Source organism: Clytia hemisphaerica, unplaced genomic scaffold (assembly GCF_902728285.1).
Source record: "Clytia hemisphaerica strain Z4C2 unplaced genomic scaffold, Clytia hemisphaerica genome assembly, whole genome shotgun sequence".
NCBI classification, from domain to species: domain Eukaryota; kingdom Metazoa; phylum Cnidaria; class Hydrozoa; order Leptothecata; family Clytiidae; genus Clytia; species Clytia hemisphaerica.
This window is the reverse complement of record NW_027104208.1, coordinates 8,214-34,786: the sequence shown is the minus strand read 5'-3', so window position 1 is coordinate 34,786 and position 26,573 is coordinate 8,214. Positions and strand designations below refer to the sequence as shown.

The 26,573-nt window shown below is 36.0% G+C and overlaps 2 protein-coding genes across 2 annotated transcripts; both read left to right on the top strand.

The window, feature by feature from the left end:
• Window positions 1-5,643: 5,643 nt before the first annotated feature.
• LOC136815473 (formylglycine-generating enzyme-like) lies at window positions 5,644-9,508 on the top strand. The gene is made up of 8 exons (XM_067071922.1): window positions 5,644-5,898; window positions 6,190-6,562; window positions 6,704-6,778; window positions 7,255-7,343; window positions 7,810-7,932; window positions 8,473-8,701; window positions 8,978-9,037; window positions 9,192-9,508. Exons 2-8 carry the CDS (start codon window positions 6,191-6,193, stop codon window positions 9,321-9,323), a joined length of 1,080 nt encoding a protein of 359 aa, XP_066928023.1. The 5' UTR covers window positions 5,644-5,898; window position 6,190; the 3' UTR covers window positions 9,324-9,508.
• A 3,232-nt stretch (window positions 9,509-12,740) lies between these two features.
• Window positions 12,741-24,915, top strand: LOC136815472 (staphylococcal nuclease domain-containing protein 1-like). Its single transcript, XM_067071921.1, has 16 exons — window positions 12,741-12,916; window positions 17,297-17,437; window positions 17,557-17,762; window positions 17,886-17,961; window positions 18,081-18,159; window positions 18,296-18,387; window positions 19,235-19,509; window positions 19,697-20,537; window positions 20,788-21,057; window positions 21,258-21,315; window positions 22,264-22,457; window positions 22,732-22,784; window positions 23,039-23,093; window positions 23,381-23,428; window positions 23,628-23,828; window positions 24,244-24,915. The coding sequence occupies exons 1-16, from the start codon at window positions 12,875-12,877 to the stop codon at window positions 24,301-24,303; spliced, it is 2,691 nt and encodes an 896-aa protein (XP_066928022.1). The 5' UTR covers window positions 12,741-12,874; the 3' UTR covers window positions 24,304-24,915.
• Window positions 24,916-26,573: the final 1,658 nt, after the last annotated feature.

Here is a 26,573-nt window from a genome sequence, read left to right as displayed (position 1 = left end):
TTATCTAATCTTACAATAAGAGCCAATCAGAAGATAGAAAAAAAGACAAAATAAAAAAATTCTAAATAATGTTTTGATATTATGTTCTGTGTGTGGTGTGATTTCATATTTTTGATATGAAACAAATTAAGTCAACGACGAATAATTATGCAAATTATGTGAGTTTACGTTATCCCTCGCCGCGAAATTTGAATTATCGTTGTTGTCAGTTGATAAGCTACCGAGTTTACTGTCCCTAAGCTAGTTATTCAGTCACAACTTAACCATCAGATTTATCCAAGTGACTGAATCAAACTAGCTTAGATTTCTAGGCTACAAGTTACCCGACTTCATGGTATATCTCAACGCTCCACCCATGAGAGATTTTTGCACATAGATCAATTTTGACTTACTAAAACTAATGGTCATGGTTAGAACTTGCGATTATGGAGTGATTAGGAGAAAAAGGTAACTTGGTTGAACACTTTCCTAATTATTCTAATTAGGAAAGCCTTTCCTAATTAGGAAAGTCGGGAAAATTGTAAAATACTTTCCTAATTAGGCAAAAACTCCTGAATGGTCTAGGTTGCGAAGCGATCTAGACTCCACCTCAATTTGCAAATTGCTAGCTAAATAAGAGACAATTTGATAAAAACCCAAAAGAAACAGGGTTGTAAGCCTTATAATACCCCAAACACACCACCCATTCCACAACAATCGAATTTAAAGTACCAAAATTTCAAAAAAATCCTCTTACCTAAGGGGGGGGGGGTCTTGACCCCTCTAGAAACTATGTTTATTGGAAAAAATAAACTCGGTTTCAGATTCTGTTGCGTTGTTTGGAAGAAAATGCGAAAGTATCTTAAATTCATTTCTTGAGAAAAGCAAAGTAAGAGTTGAAGTAAGAGATTATATTTATAGACAAAGCAAAGTAAAGTGAAGTTTTGAAGTAACGAGTAGATATATAAAAGCAAAGGATAAACGAGTGAATAAAGTAGCAAGTTGATAAAGTATAGATAAACGAATGAATAAATCAGCGAAGTGGCAAGTAGATAAAGCAATAAATAAACGAGTGAATAAAGTAGCGAGTTGATAAAGCCATAGATAAACAAATGAATAAAGTAGTAAAGTGATAAGTAGATAAAGCAATAGATAAACGAATGAAGAAAGTAGTGAAGTAGTGAGTTGATAAAGCAATAGAGAAACGAATGAATAGAATAGCTAAGTGGCAAGTTGATAAAGCAATAGATAAACAAATGTGTGGGTAGCAAAATAGGCGCTTTCTTTTAAATTTTTAACTTCACTTTTTTGAGTTGGGAAATCTTTTTGGGTCTCTAAATTTAAAATTCACTTCGCATTTTGCGAAGTATGAAGCTATAATTCAAAACCCTGGCTTCAAAACCATTTGAGTTCATTTTGACAAAATCATCAGTTTGAAGATGTGATTTATATAGCAAATTTTCGCTTGGGATAGAAGTTAAAGGTACATGCACACAATATAGCAAAACTGCTTCGCTCATAAATTCGCTTTGCAAATATGATTTTTATTGGCCTTGGGCTATTCCATTTTTAAACCATACAAGGATATTGACAAACCTTTCCAGGGGGATCTGAGCCTTGATTTCCCAAGGGTTTTTGTTCATTTTTCATATCTTCCAAGGGAGTTATTAAAAGTTTCCAGGGGGTTCTCTCCTCATAAACTGACATCAGATAAATAGTCATTTTCCAGGCCCTTTTTCACAAAATTTCACTTTCCAGGGGTGTTGACCCCTAATTTCCAGGGTATAGTTTGTTATCCAAAATTTCAAGGGGGGTTAGTGAAAAAAGTTTGTCAATACCCCTGTACAATTTTTTTTGGAATAGCCCATTGTAGTAGTCTGGGTATAGAGAGTTCCTTGCCCAGTTTGTGAACAAACCTATTTTGTGACCAAATGTATTCGATCCCAGACAGGCTAGCTCTAAAGCTCTAAAGCAGCATCTAATAACATGAAAACCAGAATATGATTTTTTCAAATCTTTAAAGTGCACTTACAAACATCAATATGTCAGATCTAACAAAATTAATAACGGCACTGCTGCACGTTTTAGGGTAATATTGGGAAATGTGAAACCGATTTAGGCAAATTTTTTTTGAAAGATAACCCTAGGGGCCGTCCACATAGTACATACGCACTAAAATGTTATAATTAGAGTACCCCGTCCCTCCTGTACGCAAGCGTACACAAATAGCTATACCCCCTGGTAAGTACATACTTTTTTATTCACCCCCCCCCCCCTCGGTTGAAGAAATTTTCGGATTTAAATTTTTGGTTCGGACCTTTATTTTATACAGAAACTCAATGTTTATTAAGAAACTTTTTCTTTTCATTGATGCATATAAGAAGCTTAAAAGTCAACAAAAAACAAACAAAAAAGGGATATGAAAAACAGGTGAAAACACGACTTACGGCACTTGAAAATTCTTGATCCACATGGAAACAAATGGCTGTCGCTAATGACCTGGTTCATCTTTTCAATTGCGGTTTTTTTAGTAAACTCCGGATAAGATTAGGCTACAATCTATCACATGCTGCTTTATTCTTAACATTTTCAAATTTTCTTCACTTACCTCTTTTCTTCATTTTGCATTTTATACACAATTGTGGAGCACACATTTTTTCTGGGAAGTTTGGATTATGTGAAAGGTGTATTAGACTTAGGCTAGACTTACCTCTTTTCTCTTTTCTATTCCAACAATAAAATGCTTACGTACCGTGAAGTCAGGTAACTTGCATCAGTGGAGGGAAACATCAAATGCCTGACCAACCAAAGCAGCAAAATTTCAGAACAAATGAACTACTCAGCTCCGCTCGCAGCTCTACTCTACCATTTTACAATCTCATATTTGCTGCTTGAGTAATTTTGGCAAGCTACTCGCCGACAGAAACCGTGGGTAAATAAAACAGTGTGACATTATGCATGACATCACTTAAGATTCTAGGAGATTTACATTTTACCACCCACAAATTTTGTAAATCAGTTGTCAATTGTTTTGATTTAGCTTTGTATTTTAATGACCATTTAATTACTCGATCTCACGGTAGTTGACACATACTTTAGGCGTACAAAATTTCGCGAGCAGAAACTTTCGCGAGGACGAAAAATCACGAAATTCATGACATTTACTTTCGCAAATTTAACGGAAAAACATTTTTTGCAAGCATAAACTTTCGCAAATCAAGACGGAAAATTTAGAATTTTCACATGAAAAAATGGCTTAGAGGGTCAAATACTTCTTGGATTGGCTTGAAACATTTGTTCTTTGACTTATTAGTCTTTTGGCAGGCTAAAAAGTGCCATAAAAGTTACATTCTATTTTAAGTTTGAAGTTGTACAGATTTTCTATTTTGTCAAGAATTTTTCGCGAGCATAAACTTTCGCAAATGGCCCTTCCTACCTTAAGGGAACTTATTTTGGCGGGAACTAATTTTAGCGGGAACTAATTTTGGCGAATTTGGAGAATTTAGGCAAAATTCGCCAAAATTAGTTCCTGCCAAAATGAAATATTTTGCTCACTCGCCAAATTAAGTTCCCGCCAAAATTAAATTTTTTGTTTCCTTGCCTAAATAACCCCTGAAATTCATCAAAATTGCTCAAAATAAGGCAAAATAGAACAGATTTACGCTGTCATTTGCCAAAATTAGTTCCTGCCAAAATTAAAAAAATTCAATATTCGCCAAAATAAGTTCCCGCCAAAATTAAATTTTTTTAAGATTTTCGTCAAGATTAGTTCCCGCCAAAATAAGTTCCCTTAAGGTAGAATTTTTAAAGACATTTACTTTCGCGAAAAGGGCCAAAATTCGCGAAAATCACGAAGTTTCTGCTCGCGAAAGTTTATACGCCTAAAGTAATACAAATTGACAGTGATCTCAAGTCAACATCTTAGCAATGGACTGCTCACCCATAGTTACAGGGGTTTCTGCCAAAAAACAAACATTAAAAAATTTTCAAAAAAGAGAAAGATAAAAGAGGTAAGACTAGCCTAGTCTCTAATCCTGATATAGAAGTTTAAGTCTAGACTGAAAGGTTATATGATTACATAATTAATAGGGTTACAGGGTTGCAAGGTTTACATGGTTGCAAGGTTACAGGGCTACACAGTTACAAGGCTACACAGGGTTGCAAGGTTACATGGTTGCAAGGTTACAGGGTTGCAAGGTTTACATGGTTGCATAGTTACAGGGCTACACAGTTACAGGGCTACACAGTTACAGGGCTACACAGGGGTGCAAGGTTACATGGTTGCAAGGTTATAGGGTTGCAAGGTTACAAGGCTACACAGTTACAGGGTTGCAAGGTTACAAGGCTACACAGTTACAGGGCTACACAGGGTTGCAAGGTTACAGGGTTGCAAGGTTACAGGGTTGCAAGGTTACAAGGCTACACAGTTACAGGGTTGCAAGGTTACAAGGCTACACAGTTACAGGGCTACACAGGGTTGCAAGGTTACAGGGTTGCAAGGTTACATGGTTGCAAGGTTAACAGGGTTGCAAGGTTTACAGGGTTGCAAGGTTTACAGGGTTGCAAGGTTTACAGGGTTGCAAGGTTTACAGAGGTGCATGGTTACATGGCTACACAGTTACAGGGCTACACAGGGTTGCAAGGTTACAGGGTTGCAAGGTTACAGGGCTGCAAGGTTACAGGGTTACAGAGTTGCAAGGTTACAGGGTTACAGGGTTGCAAGGTTATAGGGTTGCAGGGTTGCAAGGTTACAGGGTTGCAAGGTTACAGGGTTGCAAGGTCACAGGGTTGCAAGGTTACAGGGCTACAGTTACAGGGTTTACATGGTTGCAAGGTTACATAGTTACACAGTTACAGGTTATGGAAAAAGAAAGATGGTGGGCGCTGACACAGCTCCCTGATCGTAGTGATTGTAGTATATGCTGCCCTTGGAATCTTGAGGGCACCAGCACAATTTTTCCTATCCTTGCCCTTGGAACAAGTATTAGTAAGGTTAAAGGGGCTAGGTTAGAGTCTGGTTTTCATTGGAAATATTTTGAATTTCAATGTTTTGAGCGAACCTTTTGAAAAATAATTGTAAATACAATATGTTCTAGTATATGTTCAATATTTGAATATGTTTTGGACCTACCTGAAATTCCTTTAAATCAACCCTTGTTCGTTCGTTCGTTCGTTCGTTCGTTCGTTCGTTCGTTCGTTCGTTCGTTCGTTCGTTCGTTCGTTCGTTCGTTCGTTCGTTCGTTCGTTCGTTCGTTCGTTCGTTCGTTCGTTCGTTCGTTCGTTCGTTCGTTCGTTCGTTCTCTGGGAAATCAGTTTTCACACGAGTGTGATTTAACAATTTTTTCCTGTGGTCAGAAGTCATGGCAATGGTGCATATCATGAATTGAATACAATTGACAATAAACCAGTAGTAAAAATGAGAAAATTGTAAATCGTCTGAGTCTGTAAAAAAGGACTTTATTACAATTTAAAGGTTGACAGGTGTATTGTACTTCTCCGAATCCTTTTTGACCAATCAGATTCGTGTAATCATGTTATGCTTACGATGTAGAATATATGCGGGAAATATCGCTTCTCTCTTATCTTAGCAAATCTTATTACTTATATTTTTCCTGATTTTTCACCTGTTTCAAGTTGACAAAAAATATTGCTTTGTACATTTCTAGAATATATCTGAAAGCTCAAATGAATAGAACGTAAAATACAGGAGAATGATTATACCAATACGTTGTTTTACTTGTGGTAAAGTGGTTGGCAATAAGTGGGACGCGTACCTTGGTCTTCTACAAGCAGAATATTCTGAAGGTGACGCTCTTGATTATTTGGGCTTGAAGAGATACTGTTGCCGGCGTATGTTGTTAGCACACGTTGATTTGATTGAGAAACTTCTAAATTACGCACCACTTGAAAAGTAATAAGGTAATAATCACTTAATTTTAAATGAACCTCCTTTTAAAAACTATTTCACTAAAAAGCAGTTGGACTGGTAATTATTAGTGATGAGTTCCTATTAAGAGATAAAAAGGGAAGTTTGTATCTTATTTTCGTCCTGTTCTGTTTGAAATACTTCCTCTGTCTGACCTTCACTGTGCACAATTTACATAGCTATATATTCTGTATAAAACTTTTAGTTTTCACTCCATTGGTTTATGCAACTTATGCTTTAATACAATTTGAGGAGTAGTATACTTGCTTCTTATTATTCTTTAGTATGGTAATTAACACCTTGTTGATTTTGGTCTTGGCGTTGGATTTTGTTTCACCGCAGACTTTGCCACTAACAAAAGAAGATGTAGAGGCCATTGAGCAAGATTCAAAGGTTGTCGGTTCTGGAGAAACACTTTTTGCGAAAGAAGAGGAACTTACCTTCACAAAAGATTCTTATCCTTCTAATGATATGATAACATTTAAAGATGTTGTTCATTTCATGATGGGCACCGATGATCCCAATAATGTCGCCATTACTGGTGATGGAGAAACACCTGCTCACTTCGTTGGACTGGAACCTTTCTCCATCGATAAGTTTGAAGTCAGTAATGGAGAATTCGCTGAATTTGTGCAAGCAACTAACTTCGTTACAGAGGTATGTTTTTTTTATTCTTTCATTGTACTTTGCATGAGTGTTTTTTATGTTTAAAATTGTACATCTAATGCTTTTGTCTTTTAACGTCTTAACTCCAAAAACTAGTATATAAGTTTACCTTTTCCATAATATTTTTTGTAGGCAGAGAAGTTTGGAAACAGTTTTGTGATGGAAAATTTTCTATCAAAAGAAGTCAGCGACAAAATAACGCAAGCTGTAAGAAAATATTGTGTATTAGATAAAGTATTTTCTATGTAATTCTGTAATATCTTGTCATCTATGGGAAAGAAAAGTTGGTGTAATGCCCGTTTAATGTCGGAACTACTTATTTAAGTTTGACACAGTATTACGTCGAATAAACGCACCGGGCGCTTATTAAATGTTTTAGATTTTAAGAGGGGGGTTTATCCGGGGGCATTTAAAGAGGTCGTTTATCAAATAAATTTCTACCAAGGTCACCTTCATAAGGTAAATGGGAATTTTGTTTTGCTTTTTATTAACACACATTTAAGTTTTCCTCCATACGGTTCTCCCTTTTAGCTACTTGTTTCAAATAAACGCCCCCTCCTAGAGGGAAGGCGTTTATAGAAAAATGTTCCTTTAAAAAAGAAGCGTTTATTCAAAATGATACGGTGGTGCTGACCCAATTTTATAAACATTCATTCCTTTATAAACATCCTGTTTTTCTGTAGGTTGCTGGAGCTAAGTGGTGGGTACCTGTCCCTCGTGCTTATTGGAGAAGACCAGAAGGAGGAGATTCTGATGTCAACAAAGATCACAGGTTTGCTTAATGACATCCTTTTGAACTGAATGTTAAATTAAAGGCGCTCTTTTACAATTTGACAACTCAACTTTAGAATCTTATAACTTTCTGCACTTTCAGGTACCTAATAAACGGCGGGTTTGGAATAGGTGATGGGTGTAAAAAATTTCAAAACTTAATAAGCGGGGAAGGGGTTTTCCTCGGTGAAAATTTTTTGAAAAGGACGCTAAACACAGCTGAATTAGGCCAAAAGAAGCTTCAAAAACACTTTCCCAAAAATTAATAAGCAGGGGGAGTTGGAATAAGAATGTCCTGGGTGGAAAATTTATTAGCGGGGGGACGCTTATTAGGTACCCGAGAGTAAACGTAACACGTCTTTTCTATCCAAAAACATCACTTCTTAACGTTTTTACTCGTCAATCTTCTCGTAATGTACGAGATGGTAATATCACTTCTCAGTGTTTTGTCCTCTCCAAATTTTTAGAATGAATCATCCAGTTGTCCATGTTTCCTGGAATGATGCTGTTGCATTTTGTCATTGGAAAGGCAAGCGGTTACCAACAGAAGCTGAATGGGAGTATGCTTGTCGTGGTGGAAAACAAGATAGGTTCGTTTGTATACTCTTGTGATGAAATATCATATTCTGCCTACTGTAGTGTTTATTAAAAACCCTTGCTTATTTTATTCTGGAATCACTCTACTATTTTTTGCCAGAATGACGTTAACTTAGCACTTTGAAAACCTTTTTGTCTTCGTCCCTGTCTCACTACTCTGTACCAGTTTCGCTTCGTAGTACACTCTGTGCGCGTTGTCTGTTTGATAAAAAAATTCCCGTACGGAAGACCTTTGCGATGAAATATGATTTATAAATAGCAAAACTTCTCACATCGTCTCCCCTCTCTCACCAAAACTCCACCGCAGCGCTCGGTTTGAAAAATCTCAAAGACAATGACAACAGACCCTCTACGGCAATGAATTTTGAAATTAGCCGCAGATACTGGGTCTGTGTACAGACAACTGTCTCACCGATATCATTCTCGATTTTCCGATGGAGATACTTTGGATTTCCTCTACATTATGTCTTTTTTTGTGTCATGATCTAAATAAAGAAATGAGTAATGAAGCTAACATTTATTTAATTCTTCAGGCTCTACCCTTGGGGAAACAAATTCCAGCCAAAGGGCGAGTTCCGCTTGAACATCTGGCAAGGGAAATTTCCCAAAGAGAACACCAAAGAAGATGGATTTGCTTCAACTTGTCCTGTTGATCAATTTAAACAAAATTCGTTTGGTTTGTACAATATGGTTGGGAATGTCTGGGAATGGACTGCTGATTGGTTTACTACTGCTCATCCAACCAAACCACAGAAAAATCCGGTACGTACATGAATGTTGAAGATTATTATTAGGTCTGCTTATTTGATTTTTTTTCTCTTCGAAATCATGTTCATTCTTTTAGAGATTGATGGTCAAAGAGGAAATACAAATAAAGAGTCTGGTCTGGGATTTTTAGTTTGCGAACTTGCTACAGCGTGACGTTACTTATTGCCTCAGTTAAGCGTGAGCGTGTCGAGGTTCGTGTTTAACAATCTGATCTTCAAACCATGTGCATTGCTTACGAATGTTAACTTCTTCCATCCTCTATATTTACAGAAAGGACCATCCCATGGGAAAGACAAAGTGAAGAAAGGAGGATCTTTCATGTGTTCCAAGGTTTGTGTTAGTCTTTTAATTTCAATTTGAATTGAACATTCTACAAAGAAGTACTGGCCATCAATCTACTTACAATATAAAAGTAGAACATTAAATGACGTAGAAAACAAAATTTCTCAGATGCGCACTGACCAATCATCATTTTTCTTTATAGAAATTCTGCTACCGATACCGTTGTTCTGCACGTGACAAAAACTCAGCCGACAGCAGTTCTTCCAACCTAGGCTTTAGATGTGCAAAGACTTACAACATCCCACTTAAAGAAAACACAAGAACAGACCTATGAATTAATCATTTTGATCAGAAGATGTTGTATTTTGTTAGTAATTTTTCGGCATTTTTGTAGCTTTAGATGTACTTTATTTACTGATTTTTTGAAGAAAAATTTTATATTTTATTGAATATCATTTAACTTTCTACTAACCAAGATTTTGAAACTAAAGGAAATGTCAATTTGATTGTTGTTTGAGTAAAGAGTTCTCGTCGAGCCTTTTTCCTTCTTTCTTGTCATGTTCAGCTGAGCTGAATCTTTTTAATAACAATACTAATTTGACAAGCAACTGTAACTAAGTTAATTTTTTTGAAGTTAAGTATTCGAATGTTAGAGGTTCAAATTGGAGTGTTAATTTTATATGTAGTTCATGGTAGGTTTATGTTTAGTTCTTTCTTACCTTGCGATATCATCGGCTTTTTAGAGATCAAATAAAAAAGGAAAGCAAATGGCTTGTGAGCATGATGAAATCGCAACCATCAAAAGTAAAGAAGATTTTGTTCAAAGAGGTGAATTGATGGAGTTGAAAAATCAACATGAGAGAGAATTTGAAAAATTGAAATATGAACATCGAATTAAAATTATGGAGCTTGAAAGTGAAAACAAAACAAAATCTTTGGAAATGGACAAACAAATTGAATCATTAAAACATGAAATTCAAATCATGAAATTATCAAAATCTAATGAACAAAGCAGTTCCGATGGTAATGATATGTCACTGACTGGTGAAGTTCCACCTTTCATTCCGACTACACATCGACTTGTGTGGGGAGTTGAGAAATTCATCCAAGGAAAAATCTCAACATGGAATTTGTATAAGGAAAACTATGAAAATTGGTATGATGGTATTTCGAGTTTAATGCATGATCGATCTTTGTATATGACGAAGAAATTTGCATTCATGAGAAAGGAGTTCGGTCAGTTCGAAAAAGACTTGTATTTTGTTTCTAAACAACACGAACATACAGGAAAAGAAGAAAATTGTGTTTTCTTTGGAAGAGAACTTTGCGATGAAAGTTTATGGTCGTCCGGAGTCATCTTTATTCTTCTTCATCCAAAATGTGTCAAGAATTGTGTGGAGTTTGGTCGACATTACATAAGCCCTGGATGGCAAGCATGGAAAGTATCCAACATATCCCCTGATTATTTCTGGAGCAGTAATCATTCGGCTATTGCACTTTGTATTTTTTAGTTTTTTATCTTTTTTATCAATTGGCTCTTCCAGAAAAGGTCCGTACATGGGGGGAGGATATATTGTCCTGGGGTAGCGAAAAATCATCAAAATTTGGGCTGTCCGGGGGGTCAACTGATGCTAGTCCGGGGGGTAAAACCCGTTGTCCGGTAGCCAAAGGTCACTTTGTCCAGGGGGTAAATCACTGAAAATTGTTATATCCTCCACCCCCCCCCCCATATTCAAATCTTTTCTGGAAAAGCCCAATCAGGAAAGAAGTTCTTCTTGAACCTGCAAACTCGACAATTATTGACTATAAAAATACTAATAAGCGTTTTATTGAGCATATATAACAACTATAATTGAAACCCCTCAAACGGAGAATAAACCGAATCTCTTTTTGTGGAATCCCTTAATGTGTAGTTTGATGGCATCCTCTAACGGATTCGTACTCTTTCTTGATTTATACTTTACTAAGTACTATATATTATGCTATTTTGTTGAGAGGTTTCTGATTCTGACTAAAGTTAAAGATGCCATACCAAATTAGGCTTACCAATATCGTGGAAAGGCGAGAAAGACACATCTTTGTGTTTCTTGAATTCGCTCTACTTTAGGCGTACAAACTTTCGCGTGCAGAAACTTTGTCCTTTGACTTATTAGTCTTTTAACAGGCTAAAAAGTGCCATAAAAGTTACATTTTATTTAAAGTTGGAAGTTTTTCTATTTTGTCAATAATTTTTCGCAAGGATAAACTTTCGCGAATGGCCCTTCCTAAAATTTCTAAAGACATTTACTTTCGCGAAAAGGGCCAAAATTCGCGAAAATCGTGAAAGTATCTGCTCGCAAAAGTTTGTACGCCTAAAGTATTCTATTTGTTTTTTGTAACAACGTGCGTCCGTGCCCCCCCCCCACAGATATGAAAATGAGCGGTCTCATTCTATATATTCTTATACAACCCCTTTAATCACGCGGTTTTCATTCAAGACACCTGATATAACACGATTTAGCCGCACACGCTCAAAGCAATTTCAATTTTCGGGTCAGCCCTGGGGTTGCTTAGTATTCTCGCTCCACTCGTTTTCTGAAAAATTTGCTTTAACCATCCCTGATATTTTACCATATTTATGCTTATACAAACGTAATAGACGATATCGGCTTCACATGAAAACTCAGATTTGACCCCCGAGAATTCCCCACAATGCTTTGTGCGGAGAATATTTCACCGTGAACTTTTTTCCGCGCAAAGCATTGTGGGCAATATTCGGGGGTCAAATCTGAGTTTTCACGTTAAGCCGATATCGTCTATTTATGAAAAAGTCTATTGGGTTGAGGGCTATAACGTTTGCCATCGTTAGATTATCTAAAAAAACTTTTGCTTTTTACGAGAGGGTGAAAAAAGTGGCAAATTTGAGTTCTCTCGAGCCTTAGCAGAGGCCCCCGCCCCCCAGCGGCACCCCTAATCACTACCGTGAGTATCACAGCGCGAATAAATTCGAGCTGTGAAGACAAAGTTTTTTTTTAATACAAGATCTTGTAGAAAAACGCTCGCAAAGTAGATATATTTCACCGTTTGGCTTCGTTTGGCTTAGAGGAGGTTGCGGATCATGTCTAATTTGCTTTTTCAGAAAAATTGTGAGAAATGAAAGGCGGAACGATTATGTCAGTAGGGTAGAGGTTAATATTTTCTCTTTGAAAACTTGACCTCTGATACTCAGGGTACCTAATCACGCCATCACGCAAAAAAATTTTCTCCATCACGCATCACGAAAATCGCTAAAATTTGTCATCACGCAAAAAATAGCCCAAATCACGCATCACGCCTCAAATTTTTGCCCTATCATCACGCATATTACGCCAAAAAAATCTCTAATCACGCCATCACGCAAGAAAAAAGACCCAATCACGCCATCACGCTGGGGGCCTCTTAGCAATATGGTTGCTTCTATTCTAAAACTATGTGTACATATGGGGTAACACCTAAAAACGCCTAAAAATCAGTTCTTGCCTGAAAAAATTGAATGAAGGGCGTTTGGCTTGAAAGCTTAAGCGTGGGCGGCTGCCAAGTCGCCATCAAAACGATTGAGCGGACGTGCGCAATAGGAATTAGAAATCAGGGAATCGTTCTTCAATCTCGAGCTCTCATTGGCTATTAATGCATTCGATCTCCTCAAAACTAAAAGCTATCGTTTAAAAACGCAAACAAATCTCGGGGAATCCTCATTTCATACTTACACGTAAACCTTTGATCTCGGCCCAGTATTCCCGGAACAGATCCATGTTTTTGCTTCTTTCTAAAACATTGTACAAGAACTGAAAGCCTGACAAGCAGCTGGCTACTTGAAATTTACTTTCTTTTCTTCCCTTTAAAGACCCCAGGACTTGATTATTGACAATGGCTCAACAACCATCAATGCAAAAAGGAATCGTTAAGCAGGTTTGTGATATTTATATAAACTTTAAAGTCTGTGATTCTTCGTGGTTTTAAAACAAAAAATCATACCGATCGTTTCGTCGTGAAAAATGATGCAACGTGTCATTTACTTTCTAGTTTGCCCTTTAGTTTTTAATACACATTTTCCATTTTTATTCTGCATTTAAGTCTCTCTAAGTTTGAGCTAAATAAACTTCTCCTTTTTATCAGCTAATTTTTAGTTAACTCTAGCTACACACCCTTCATAATCACAAGCAGTCTTTATTTTGTCTAAGAGTAGTGTATTATGTTCTTTAGCAGTTCAGTTGAGTAGAGCACATGCAAGACTGTTTGTCACCCAGTTTGTACCCAACTTTTAGAGCCTCCCTCACTGAAAAGTCAAGATATGTTATATTTCTGCTTGTCAGACAGTTAGTCACACTAGGAAATCTAGCTTTCAGAAAAAAAAACATCAGTCATCTACAGGATACATTTCAACAACAAGGATGAGAGTTACCTGAATCAAGTTCGCAAGACAATATTAATTAAAACTTGAAAGTTGGAAACAAAATAAAACGTTCAGCAGCCAAAATCAACCAACCAAAATTTGTCATTCAATTCCCGAGACAGCGCTTCGATTTTTAAGGCTTTGTTTATACGCTAAAGTAAAAACAATTACGCACATGTAAATGGGTCATTGTTTGAGGTCCGGCAAAATTTCCGGGAGATAGCCTATCCGGTAGTGCGCGGATCTAGGTGGGTTCCGCCTCCCCCGTAGATCTTTTTCTTGGTAAGTTGATCTTCAAATTAGTTTTCAAGGTTGGCTTGGCTCAAATTTTTTCATCTATGGCTCAAATTTTAGGCAATTTCTCAAAGTTTTTGAAAATGTTAATTTCATTAAAAAGCGCCGGGTTATTTTTTCATGAATCCCTTTAGAAGTTTTGCGGTGCATTTTTTTGCTTGAGAGTCAAGTAAACGATATAGCGCTTTCGCAGCATTAATCTTTGATACGTATTTTGGCGGGACGCTAGTGTGGCTAACTGTCAGAATTTGGCACTGATTTTTTCATTTGTTTTGTTCCCTGCTGACATTTGCCCAGTCTGGAATGGAAAGAAGGGAAATGTTACGCCGGAGCTGCGCCAACTTAATTGGAAAGAGATGAAGGCAGCAGATCTCAAATCTCAAATCTACGCCGGAGATATCCGGCGCACAAGCCGCAATTTCCAGACTGACTCGACATTTGCCCTGTATTGTCAGGGGGATTGGCAGGGTCGCAAATACACATTTTCCCTAAACTTCTCAAAACTATTTGGTCTTCCTTTGTTTTTTTTTGTATTACTTTTGGATTCAAGTAAGGACCCTCCCGGCGCTCCAGAGACTTCCAGAGTTTTCCAGAGCAGCTAAAAAAGACACTATTTTTTTCTCCGGAAAGTTCCGAAGCTCTTCCGGAGCAAGTGATTCTTAACACAATTCCGGAGTTCCAGTGCAGACCAATCGCCGAAAATCGTGCTCCGGAATCATCCGGTGTTTCGGAGCACGAAAAAAACAGCACTTTTTGCTCCGGACATTTCGGGAGCGCCGGGAGGGTCCTTTCAAGTAGCACTTATTGTTGCAAATGGTCAAACTTTTTAATTTTGACGAATGAGAGGCTAAAGCTTGCCTTATTGTGAGCAATTTTGATGAATCTTACGGATTTTTTTGGTAAAATGTAAAAAAAGTGAGTTTTGACCAGAACTTTAGCAAGTGAGAATCAAAATATATAATTTTAACAAGAACTAATTTTGCAAATTTTGTCAAACTCTCCAAAATTAGTTCTCGTAGCTACATGTTTTTTCTTTTACAAGCATAACATTATAAGCATATGCAGGCTCAGTTTTTGGTACCTAAACAATTACTTTATTGTTTGAGAACAATAGAATGCTAAGCTTAATGCGAGCCAGATATAGGGACAGACACTTGCTTATAAAAAAAAACATGTTTATATTTTCCCTTAATTTCTACCGTAAGTTGGTCTAATATCGACATCCCTCATCTAATTCCGATATCCTTCTTTAGAGAAAAAGATAATATGAAAGCTTGAATCACTGATTGAAAAAGGATTATTCCTCTCTGACCACTAAGCAAAGAAAATCAGTTTCAACCTTTCTATAAATTTCAGCTGATAAATTAAAAAGGGTGTCGGAATTAGAGGAGGGGTGTCGACATTAGACCAAGTTAGGGTATAGGTTTAAAATATTCAATGGCAATGTCCGACCGAGGCAAATTTTAAAAATCAACCTTATGAGAGACTGAATTTTGAAAATTTTGCCCTACTTTGATGTTTTTAAGATCTTCCCTATGAAAGCCTATATTATCAATACACCTTCCCTGTAATTCCAACTTCTCAGAAATGACACACTCCACCTTTGTGTAAAAAATTGTTTTGACAAATTTTCAGGGTGGTATAATATCATAAATAGAAAGAACACATCAAAATTTGAGAAGATTCTGTTTGACAGAACTTAAGAAAAGCTCAAAAAACCAACTTTCTTTTGGGAAACGCAGGCAAAAACAGGTTTGTTTACCTCTCAGAGACGAAACAGGGGAGAGCAAGAAAACATGCGCGTGCAACTAAGGGAAAGATATATTTTCCTGCCGAGATTTTCAATTTGGTCCAATACAAAAATTTACCTGCAAAACCCTGTTTTTCGGGACTCTTAGTGCTGAAAGGGGTCTGATCCCCCCTCCCTTCTTAAATGATCCCCCCAGGTGTTATGGGCTAAATTAGCTAACCCCTATAAGTGAAATATCTTTAGAGAGAGAAAGAGAAATAAAAAACTTCTTTCTTCTCTTTGACTCAGACTACTGAAACAATAAACTTCTTTCTTCTCTTTGACTCAGACTACTGAAACAATAAACTTTCTTTCATGCAGACCAAATTTCATTACAGTGCTTGAAAATAATCTACAATATACACGTGTAAGCCCCCCTTCTTAAACAACCCTCCTCCTCGCTAACCCCTTTTTCATGAAAATTTCTGATTGCCCCTTCGTTTTTTTGGAAGGTACCATCTCCCCCCTTAATAAGAAAGGGAGGTTCAAACTATGAGGCCGTCAGAGATTCAATTTCAATTCTTTCAAGACCATCCCCTGGTCCCAGATATTCAAACTGGGTGTCCACTGGGAAAAATAAGTTAATAGCAAATTTGTTTGTCCCAAAAAAATAAACACAGACCTAAATAAGCCTGTAGTTAAGAAATCTATTGTTTTATTTGCAATATAGCAAATAGAAAATGAAAAAAGAAAATATTTTCATTCTCCATCACTTATTATTTTTTCTTCTTTCGCAAAAAGAACAACAGGTTTTTAATTCCAGACATATCTCTCGACAGGTCTGCCTGTCAACAGGTATTTGCAACAAACTAATTTCTTTCATTGGACACCCAGCTTTCAAGAGCTTTACCCTACTTTATAGATATATTTTCTAGATAGGAAATGAATACACGTTTTTTTTTATATAAGGAACACGTTTATAAGGAACTCAAGGCTGAAAATGGTCCAAAAAATAAGGAATTGTTTAGGAACTGCTCAGGCTGAGAATAAGAAAACAAGTTTTAAGGGACAGTAAGAGATGGTTATCCAAACTCGATAAGGAACTTTGAGGCTGAAATTCTCTGTAAAAATAATGAACTCCAGGCTCAGAGCAAAGTTAAGGTTCCTTATAAAAAAAAAACGTGTATTTTCTTTGATTCCCTTTTTGCTTGCAATTTAAGATTAAGTTCTATATTCAGGGTCTAGAAATATATGACAATTGTAAATTCACTTAATTAATTAAAGTAAATCAGGCAGGTTGACCTTTATTTAGTATTTACCAATTTTCTGGATGGATTTTTGGTTGAAAGGGTGCAAATCTAAATTTTGTCTGACCGACCCTACCTGGAAACCTGCCCACCCAAAAAATCCATTTTAAAGAAGTTTTTTTTTTAACTTCAAACAATGAAACCAAAACTTGTTTTTTGTCTGTCTCAAGCATAAGAATCGTGAATTCCTTGCTAGCACTCTTTCCATTTAAAATTACCTAAATGTAAACAGACTGTTGTTGATTTTCATTTTTAGATATAGCCTTCATAAATCGTCAAAATAAAAAAAATTTCAAACCAACCCACCCACCACCAAAATCCATGGTCGGGTGACAGCAGCCTCACCAAAAGTAAATCCAGAAATAAATCTGAAATTTAAGGAATTATAAGATCTATTGTTTTTTTTTAGACAAAGTGAAATATAGTAAACAATAGGGAAAGAAAATGTTTTCATTTTTTATTGTATAGTTGATTATGCTTTGTCGCAAATAAAACAGTAGATTTTTAATTCCAGAAGGGACTGTCTTGAATTATTTGCCTCAGACTGCTTGTAATTTTCATTCTAGATCTTATCTGGTGATAATGTGATTATCAGAGGACAACCAAAAGGAGGACCACCACCAGAACGTCAACTTGCTCTTTCAAACATTGTCGCTCCAAGACTTGCAAGAAGAGCTGCTGGTGAAAGCCCTGAAACAAAAGATGAGGTACTGATTGCTTTATTCTTAGTTTGTAGATAACTTGCTTTTACAGAAACTTCATATTTTTGTTAACATTGACTAGAATATCATCTAATTGAACAGTCCCTTATTTATCTTTTTTCCAGCCATGTGCATGGGAATGCAGAGAATACTTGAGAACAAGACTCATTGGAAAGGAAGTCCAATTCTGCATTGAATACAAAGTTCCTGGATCAGGAAAAGAATATGGATGTATCTTTTACAAAAGAGATGGTGAATGGAAGAACATCACTGAAGAGCTTGTTGCAGAAGGATTGGTTGAGGTCAGACGTGGTGGAATCAAACCATCTGAGTAAGTTGAAACATTGCAGACCTGTATAGGCTACATTAACACAAATCTTGGCCAAAAAAAACCATTTCAAATTTAAAAGATTGGATACAAAGATATATGTTTTAATTTTCTTTGTTTGTTCAGTGATCAAAACAACTTGAACCAACTTGAAGATGCTGCCAAAGCTGCTAAGAAGGGAAAGTGGGCTGATGATACCAAGGTATAATCTCCTTTTATTGTTCTACACAGTGGAAAATATCACAGCCTTTTTGTTGATTTTATTCGGAGAAAAAATCTTATGATGTTTAATTATCTTTATTTACCGGGATTTCATTTTAGGACCGTGTCAGAAATGTTCAATGGACTTTTGAAAGTCCAAGAAACTTTGTCGATCAAAAGAAAGGGAAACCAATCAATGGTAATTATAATTGTAGTCATTCTTTTACTTTTTCGCCAATTTAAAAAAAAAGAACTGTGGAATTCCTAGAATTTAATGATCAATTTTGCTTTGACTTTAATAGAAAATATTTTGAATTTTAAAATCTTCATTTCAGCTATTATTGAGATGGTTAGAGATGGAAGCACAGTACGAGCATTCCTCTTGCCAAACTTTGAATACGTCACTGTCATGCTCACTGGTATTAAGGTAATCAATCATTTGGGATAATTTTTAATAATAAAGATGATTATATACTATGACATTAACTAAGGACATCTTTTGGAAATTTCACCTATTCCAGCCTATTCTCGACTTCAGTTGAGCTAGAATCTGACAATGTCTGTCTGTATATTCGTCCGAAAACTTTGGGGCAGCCTGGGAGACTTTAAAACTTGCTCGATTTGACTGAAATTTTGCACACTTGTTCCTTGGGTGAATATCTGGGGGTGCTTTTTGCATTTTTCAAAAAATTTTGATTTTTGGGGCCCTGATCACTTCAAAAATGGTTGGATTTTGTGCCAAAACAAGGCTGAAAATTGAATCAAATGAGTTTTTTTACAACTTTTTCATTATTTTTTATTTTTGCTCAATTCTTTGTGATTTTCTAGCGAATATTTGTGAACCCAAGAAAACTTTAATATCTTGATTAATTTTAAATCAATTTTTGTATATGATAAATTGTGGGAAATTAATTTTGCAGAGCAATGTGTAAACAAAAACCACAAAAGGTTTTCTTTTCTCTGAAGTTATTTTTTTTTAAAGGCTCTGAGGGCGACACTATTTTAACGTATATAAAAAAATGAAAAATGACCAGGTATGACCCCAGGTATTCACCCAAGGAACAAGTGTACTAAATTTCAGCCAAAACGGACAAAGTTATAATATTTGCTACCTAATACTAAATATTTGAAATGTTACAATTGGGCTTTCGAATAACAAAATATCTGAAGTTGAGCCCAGTGCGATGCGCACGTTCGACTATTGATTAAAATAATTTTAGGATTTTTAACACAGACAGGGTATTTGAAATTATTCTTGTCTTTAAATTTTTTAGTGTCCAACATCCCGCAGAGATGAAAACAACAAAGAAACATTTGAACCGTTCGCCCAAGAAGCCAAATACTTCACTGACTGCAGATTACTCCAACGTGAAATTCAAATCATTCTTGAAGGAGTTTCTTCATCAGCAACTCAAAACTTCTTGGGATCCATCATTCACCCTGCTGGAAACATTGCTGAACTTCTTTTGAAGGAGGGGTTTGCAAAATGTGTTGACTGGAGTATGGGTGTATTGACATCAGGACATGAAAAGTATCGTCAATCTGAAAGGTAAATCCATTTATCATGCCTTAAATTTATTTCGAAAAAGCCATGTACTTAAATTATTGAAAAGCCTTATTTTCAAAAAGAGCAATTTGTGCATTTTGACAATGTTGCTAGGTTGAGGTCTGTTGGTATAGAGCAAATGCCAATCGACTTCATACAATGCAAATGGTTCTCTCATTGTCTATTTCAGATCAGCCAAAGAAAAGAAGATGAGAATGTGGAAAGACTTTGTCGCCTCTTCCCAACCTGTTTTGTCAATCAAAGAAAAAGATTTCAATGGAAAAGTCGTCGAGGTTGTCAATGGTGATGCCATTATGGTTAAAGTTGGACAAGATGTTAAGAAAATCTTTTTCAGCAGTTTGAGACCACCACGTGCACAACCAAAGGATGATGGAGTTGTCGAGAACGGACCATCCAGAGATGCTAAACGTGGACGTCCACTCTATGATATCCCCTACATGTTTGAAGCCAGGGAATTTCTTCGAAAGAAATTGATTGGTAAGAAAGTTCATGTGAGAATTGATTACATCAAGCCTGCCAGTGATGGATATCCTGAACGACAATGCGCTACCGTCACCATCTCTGATATCAACATTGCCGAAGCTTTGATCAGCAAAGGTCTTGCAACTTGTCTTCGACACAGACAAGATGATGACCAACGTTCCTCAGCTTATGATGAGTTACTAGCTGCCGAGAACCGAGCCCAAAAGAATGCTAAAGGTCTCCATAGCAACAAAGAAGCACCAGTTCACCGAATCGCTGATTTATCTGGCGACGTCAGCAAATCACGACAATTCTTACCTTTCCTTCAACGTGCTGGTCGTTCAACTGCTGTTGTTGAGTTCTGTGCCAGTGGATCGCGATTCCGTCTCTACTTACCAAAAGAAACATGTTTGTTGACTTTCTTACTGGCTGGTATCAGTTGCCCAAGAATGAAGGCCTTCACTCCCTCTGGAACACAAATCTCCGAAGATGAACCCATGGGATCAGAAGCTTTCAGATTCAGCAAAGAAATGGCTTTACAAAGAGAAGTAAGTCAAATCCACTCTTGTCTTTTAGCAAATACATGCGTTTTTTGCATGTTTTATTGTTAGGTTACTTACCTAAAAGTTTGTTGTTGACGTTAATTTGGTAGAACATTCGCCTTACAATCCAAGGGTTGTGGGTTCTATCCCCGGTCACCGCCAACTCAGCAAATGAGTAGCTTAGATTATAGACTCCTTCACTCCTGTCTCCGCCGACAGCCACCAGATGAATATACTTACTTTTACTTAATTTCAGGTCGAAGTTCAAGTTGACAGCATTGACAAGGGAGGAAACTTCATTGGATGGGTATTTGTTGACAATGTGAACGTCTCTTTAGCTCTCGTCGAAAATGGTCTTGCCAAAATGCACTTCACTGCTGAACGCTCTGCTTACTTCAAAGAATTGGAAATGGCTGAAGACAAAGCCAAAGCTAAGAAAATTGGTGTATGGAAAGATTTTGTTGAAGAAGTCAAGGAAACAACTGTTGTCATTGAGGATACTGAACGAAAAACGAACTACAAAAAAGTAAGAACAATGCACTTAAGGTGCAACTTATTAAGCGTTGATGGAAATTCGGAATTATGAGGAATACACGAGGTCTTGTTTAATTGCACAAAATTTTAAAAAGTGTCAATATCATCGAGTACTCGATCGCTTTATTTCACAACGAGAAAAAATGACTCCCTTTTTGATAACATAATTTATTCTCATATTTCACTTTATAGGTTATTGTCACTGAGATCACAAGCGGTGCCACATTCTGGGCTCAGACACTTGATAATGGTGAGTTGATAAAATGAAAAAATGTTTTTAATTATCTTCCAGCTACTCAAAAGTTCTTTAGACTTCTTAGGGGACTGCCTGTAACATCTGAAACATAAGTCTACACATGGTATACCTTATTGGTATTATATTTCGCGTGTTACAAAAATTCGCGAAATTTTTTCGAGGAAACGTTTTTCGCGTGTACTAAATTTCGCGATTGCCAGTTTCTGGAAATTTTCGCGTGTAATAAATTTCGCGATTCACTAAATTGGGCATTTTCAAAAAGTGGGAATAAAGAAAGAAAATGACTGATTTCGCTTGAAACACAACGTATTGGGTGTAAACATACCAAAAATAGTATCAAAAATAGTAACTAAGTGTAACAAATAAGTATTTTCGGTTTTTGACCTATTTTTTAAATCTTTCGTGTGTATTTAATTTCGCGATTTTGTATTTTTGAAAAATTTAAACGGTATTAAATTTCGCGAAATTTGGCCTAAAAAATCGCGAAATTAAGTACCCGCGAAATTTTGTAACACGCGAAATATAATACCAATAAGGCGAGACCAATTTAATTTGTTGTTCTACGGGCAGATCGTTAAAAAAATATGGGTCGGTCGGTCGGTAAAATAAAAATAAATTTTTCATTTATCAGAGTTGGTAAGGTACTGAAAATATTTTCCAAAAAATATCTGGATCAAAAGTTCACTTTTTTATCTTCGATGAAGATCATAATAAAATCTTAGTGTATGGAATGCTTGCTTGATTTTCTAAATTTTCAATTTCTTGAATTAATTTTCAGTATTATTCAAATTTAATTCTTACAAATATAATAACTAGTGTGTGAAATATATTTTAGTGGAAATTCAATATTATTATTTTTTTGATTTTAGCAAAATAAGGTCGGACCCGTAGAACAACAAATTAAATTGGTCTCGCCTAAGGTATATTCTTTATTCTGTCTAGCTTCACAATTCGAACAAATGCAACAACAATTACGACAAGATTTGACAGACAACCCACCACTACCTGGATCGTTGACACCACGCAGAGGAGATCTTGTTGCTGCCGTATTTGACGTTGACAACTTGTGGTATCGTGCTCGCATTGAGAAAATCGAAAAAGACAAAGTTCATGCTCTGTTTGTTGATTATGGAAACGTAAGACTGCGAGTCTTTTGTTTTACGACATGTAACTCTCGGAAATACCTTGCTACACAAAATTTACTAGTCATGTTACTAACTTGTCGTGTTAATTATTATAACCGTCTAACAAAATTTGATCCATGGTAATTTTTCAAAAACTTTTCCTTTCGCTTTTAAGATAACAGAATTTTCCAGAAAAAAAGCCATTCTTACTTAATCTCGAGCACTTGAAATCTATTAAATGTACGTGCGAGGAATTTACAACGCCATTCTTCTATTTGTTTTTTAGAGAGACGTTGTCAACGCAACCAAATTAGCTTCATTACCAGCCCAATTTGTCACGTAAGTTTCCAAAACTAATATCCATGAATTTCGATTGGTTCTAACAAACGCTGGCTTATCTTTCACGGTTTTGTTTTAGAACATTTTAAGTAATTAAGGTGGTAATTTCCAGATGATTCGACACAGCTTTATCAAAATCAAAAATTTAAATGTTACGGTATAAACTCTTGACTATTATTTTTATAATGATTCTTGCTGATTTCACCACGAGAGTTGCCTGACATGAGCACCAATTATTGTGTTTTTACTTTTAGCTACCCAGCCCAAGCACGTGAATATACTCTGGCTTGCGTGAAAGTACCTAATGACGTAAGAAATTTAAGAAAAGTAAACGTGCATTGATTCCTGTGGTAAATTTTCGTAACGATAATAAAAGGTTTTGTTTTCAAATAAGATTGATAAGCTTACTCGTCAATCTTACAAGATTATTCACATTGAATTTACACAGATGTGGAGCAAGATCGGTCAGAAAGAGGAAAATTAAAAGAATTTTCTGTTTATTCAGCACAAGGGAGACACCGTCCTGATATGAGACATGTGTCTGATATGAATCTTATATAAAAATCTAACCTTTAACAACTTAATTCAATTTTTAGGAAGAACATGTTTACGAATTGATGCAATCCTTTGCTAAAGAAGCCATTGTAAGTACCTCTTCTTTGACTGCTTTTGAAAATCACTATCGCATAGTGTTCGTAATCACTCCTTATCGGTATTGGCCTCTATCAAATAATATGAAAAAGGCTCACTGTTTTCTACTAACTTTGTCTGCAATAACAATGCGAGCAACAACACTTGATATGACTTGCATAACACCAATATATTTTCCTCGACTCTTTTTAGAATCGTGAATTTTCTTTAAATACGGAGTACAAAATCGGAGGTCAAGAATTCGTCACTTTGAGCAACCCAGAAAGTAAACAAGATATCGGTTCGGCTCTTATTTCTAATGGTGTTTTATTGGCTGAGAAACGAAGAGAAAAACGTCTCCAGAAGTTGATCAGTGAATATAATCAAGCACAAGAACGAGCACGAAAGAACCGAGTAAGTTCATGTCTTGCTCTTTCCTTGATACTTACCCAACTGAGAGTATTACTAGAAGGCTTTAGGCTGAGTGAGACATGGGTCTCTAACATAGATTTATAAAAACCCAAATGGCTAAATAGAGTGCTTTTGACGCCATCTAGCCCTTCGGGCTTTATAAATCTATGGTCTCTAATGCTAAACTAGACTGTGGGCTATCCCTCATTATAACTTCTATTATTCGAATTTTCCATAACTTCTCAGTCCCCGTCATATGAAAGCCTCAAAACAGTCTTTTTTAAATAAATTTCGTTATTCTCAAAAAAGTAAGAACTGTATAATAAAGTTAATTCTTGAAGGGAAAAAAATGATAAGTTCTAATCAATCTAGGTTGTATAAATAGTAGATTTATTTTCCATCTTCTCGTTCTCTTCAGGTCAACTTGTGGCGTTACGGTGACTTCACAGAGGACGACGCTCCAGAATTCGGTGCTTAAGTATTTCAAAAGTGAAAAAAGTAAAAATTGGACTCAGTTTAAGAAAAATGAATTAGTAATACAATAATAATACAAAAATCCAAATGAGACTTGGAAAGAATCAATATTTTTGAACTCAGTTAACTTGCCTGGAATTTAGGAATATTTTTTTGGTATGCATAAATAGTTTCCTTATTTTTTGGGGAAAATTTTAATAATTATTTAAGATATAGAAATTAGTCATAAGAACAAGAAAGCAGGATCATATTTTTCCACTTATAAGTTTATCATATAATATAATTTTGAGGTTTTTAACTTTTATTATGTTTTTTTTTTTCGGTTTGGTTTATGTCTTTTAAAGTCGTCCTGAAAAATTCTTTTTAGAATTTTAACTTTTTTAACTTTTCCAAACTTTGAATTTTACCAACTCAAAATAGCTGATAATATTTTATACGCGTGATAGAGTGACAGTAACTGCACACTAGCTTATAGTTTCAGTTTTTTAAAGCTATTTCTCTACATTATAATATTTGAATGAATTTTTTGCAACTACATAAATGTCATTTTTTTGGAATTACTAATTTATTTCCTTTGAATGCCAGGCAAGAGAATTTGTCAAAATGGCGATACGAATCGAACCTTGTTTTAAGTTGTTATGGTTTAGCCTTTAAGCGTGTTTTACTCAATCCAACGTTGTCAACTTTCAAAAAGACCTGACAAATCGCTCTAAATACCTTTTCTGTCCATCTTCTCAAATGGTTTCAAAATTGGCTTGTTTAATTCATCCTTAGCCCTTTCAACCCGAGAGACGCGTATACGCCAATATACCAAGTGCCAGACCACTTTATTTAAACCAAATTCTTTTTTGAAAGAGTATAAAAATACTTTTCCGATGGTACCAAAACCACTCTCTAACTCTCATGCTTTTATGCCAGAAATTTTAAATTTCAAAGGAAAATCGGAAATTTTCACATTTTTTAAAAATGTTGCGCGCTAGAAAGGTTGATAATAGATAAAACTATCCTCCCTATAGGTAAGGTGACATTTTCGAACTGGGCAATCTAGATAGAATTTGGAAACTTCTTCCCCTCGATGATAACTATAGGTAAAGTAATCTAGCAAGCTAGACGAGTAAATCAGACATAGTAGAAATAAAGCAAAAAGTAATGGAGGGAACAATTTTAGTCCAAACAAAAGAAAAGTGTTAATATTGCAATTACTAGTCATAGCTTTCACTAAATGCCCCCACTGAAAGGTCATGTCATGCACTCATAAAGCTTTTAATGCTTTAAAGATTGAAACATAAAAAATAATCGGGCATAATTAATTGATTTGATTATTGATTGATTTAATTATTGATTGATTGATTGATTCTCTATTGCTACTTTGCCTAATAAAAAATAGTCAAGAGGATACTGCGGATAAAATTTCTCACAAAGTTCTGCGCCATCTTAAATAGGGCGAAATAGACACCAATCCTAGCTAAGGCCCGGACTCCACTCGCCTACGCTGTGATTGCACTTCTCAAGCAAAATCTTTTATGTTGTTGGTCAAAAGAAAAATAAAGGAATACCATTGTGGTCCATTCAGACGTACAGTCGAGAAAAGTTGAAATGCGCCTAATTTCTTTTAAGTAGTACTTTTTCATGATGCAATCTTTTCTCCAAGCTGAAAGGATTGAATCCATTAAGATGATCGCAGCGCAGACAATGAAGAGACGTGCCTTCAGAAAGCTAGACTTTTTGAGTTTATAGCTATATACTTTCACTTTATGGTGTTTCTGTATGACTGTCTGTGTGCCTAGTCTAACCACCGTTAAATGCCTTCGGGAAGGTCCCTCCTAACTTGGAAAGCCAGAATTGGAGCTATTTCACCAAACTACTGGAGCGCAACTTATTACCGTGAGATTGGGTAACTTGCATCAGTGGAGGCTAACATGCATAGCCCTCAAATGAAAGACCTGACTGGTCATTAAAATACAAAGTTAAATCAAAACAAAAATGGTATAGAGTAGAGCTGCGAGATTTGTATTTTAATGACCAGCCAGGTCTTTCATTTGAGGGCTATGCATGTTAGCCTCCACTGATGCAAGTTACCCAATCTCACGGTACGTAGGCTATCACAACTGCAAAAGTTGAATGTGCGCCTATACAAACTTTTTTCAGGTTTTCCAAATAGATTTACCACACTGAACAAACAGTGAAAACACTCTAAGTGAGGTAAATCTATTTTGAAGACCAAAAAAAAAGTTTGTTTACATTGATTCACATTCAATTTTGGATTCATATGCA

Excerpts from the sequence above, each read along its gene's own strand:
- LOC136815473 (XM_067071922.1), top strand. The coding sequence starts at position 6,191 with ATGGTAATTAACACCTTGTTGATTTTGGTCTTGGCGTTGGATTTTGTT. Across the intron at positions 7,933-8,472 it reads CGTGGTGGAAAACAAGATAG|GCTCTACCCTTGGGGAAACA; the intron begins GTTCGTTTGTAT and ends TTAATTCTTCAG. Across the intron at positions 9,038-9,191 it reads GATCTTTCATGTGTTCCAAG|AAATTCTGCTACCGATACCG; the intron begins GTTTGTGTTAGT and ends TTTTCTTTATAG.
- LOC136815472 (XM_067071921.1), top strand. The coding sequence starts at position 12,875 with ATGGCTCAACAACCATCAATGCAAAAAGGAATCGTTAAGCAG. Across the intron at positions 17,962-18,080 it reads AGTGGGCTGATGATACCAAG|GACCGTGTCAGAAATGTTCA; the intron begins GTATAATCTCCT and ends ATTTCATTTTAG. Across the intron at positions 23,094-23,380 it reads GCGTGAAAGTACCTAATGAC|GAAGAACATGTTTACGAATT; the intron begins GTAAGAAATTTA and ends TTCAATTTTTAG.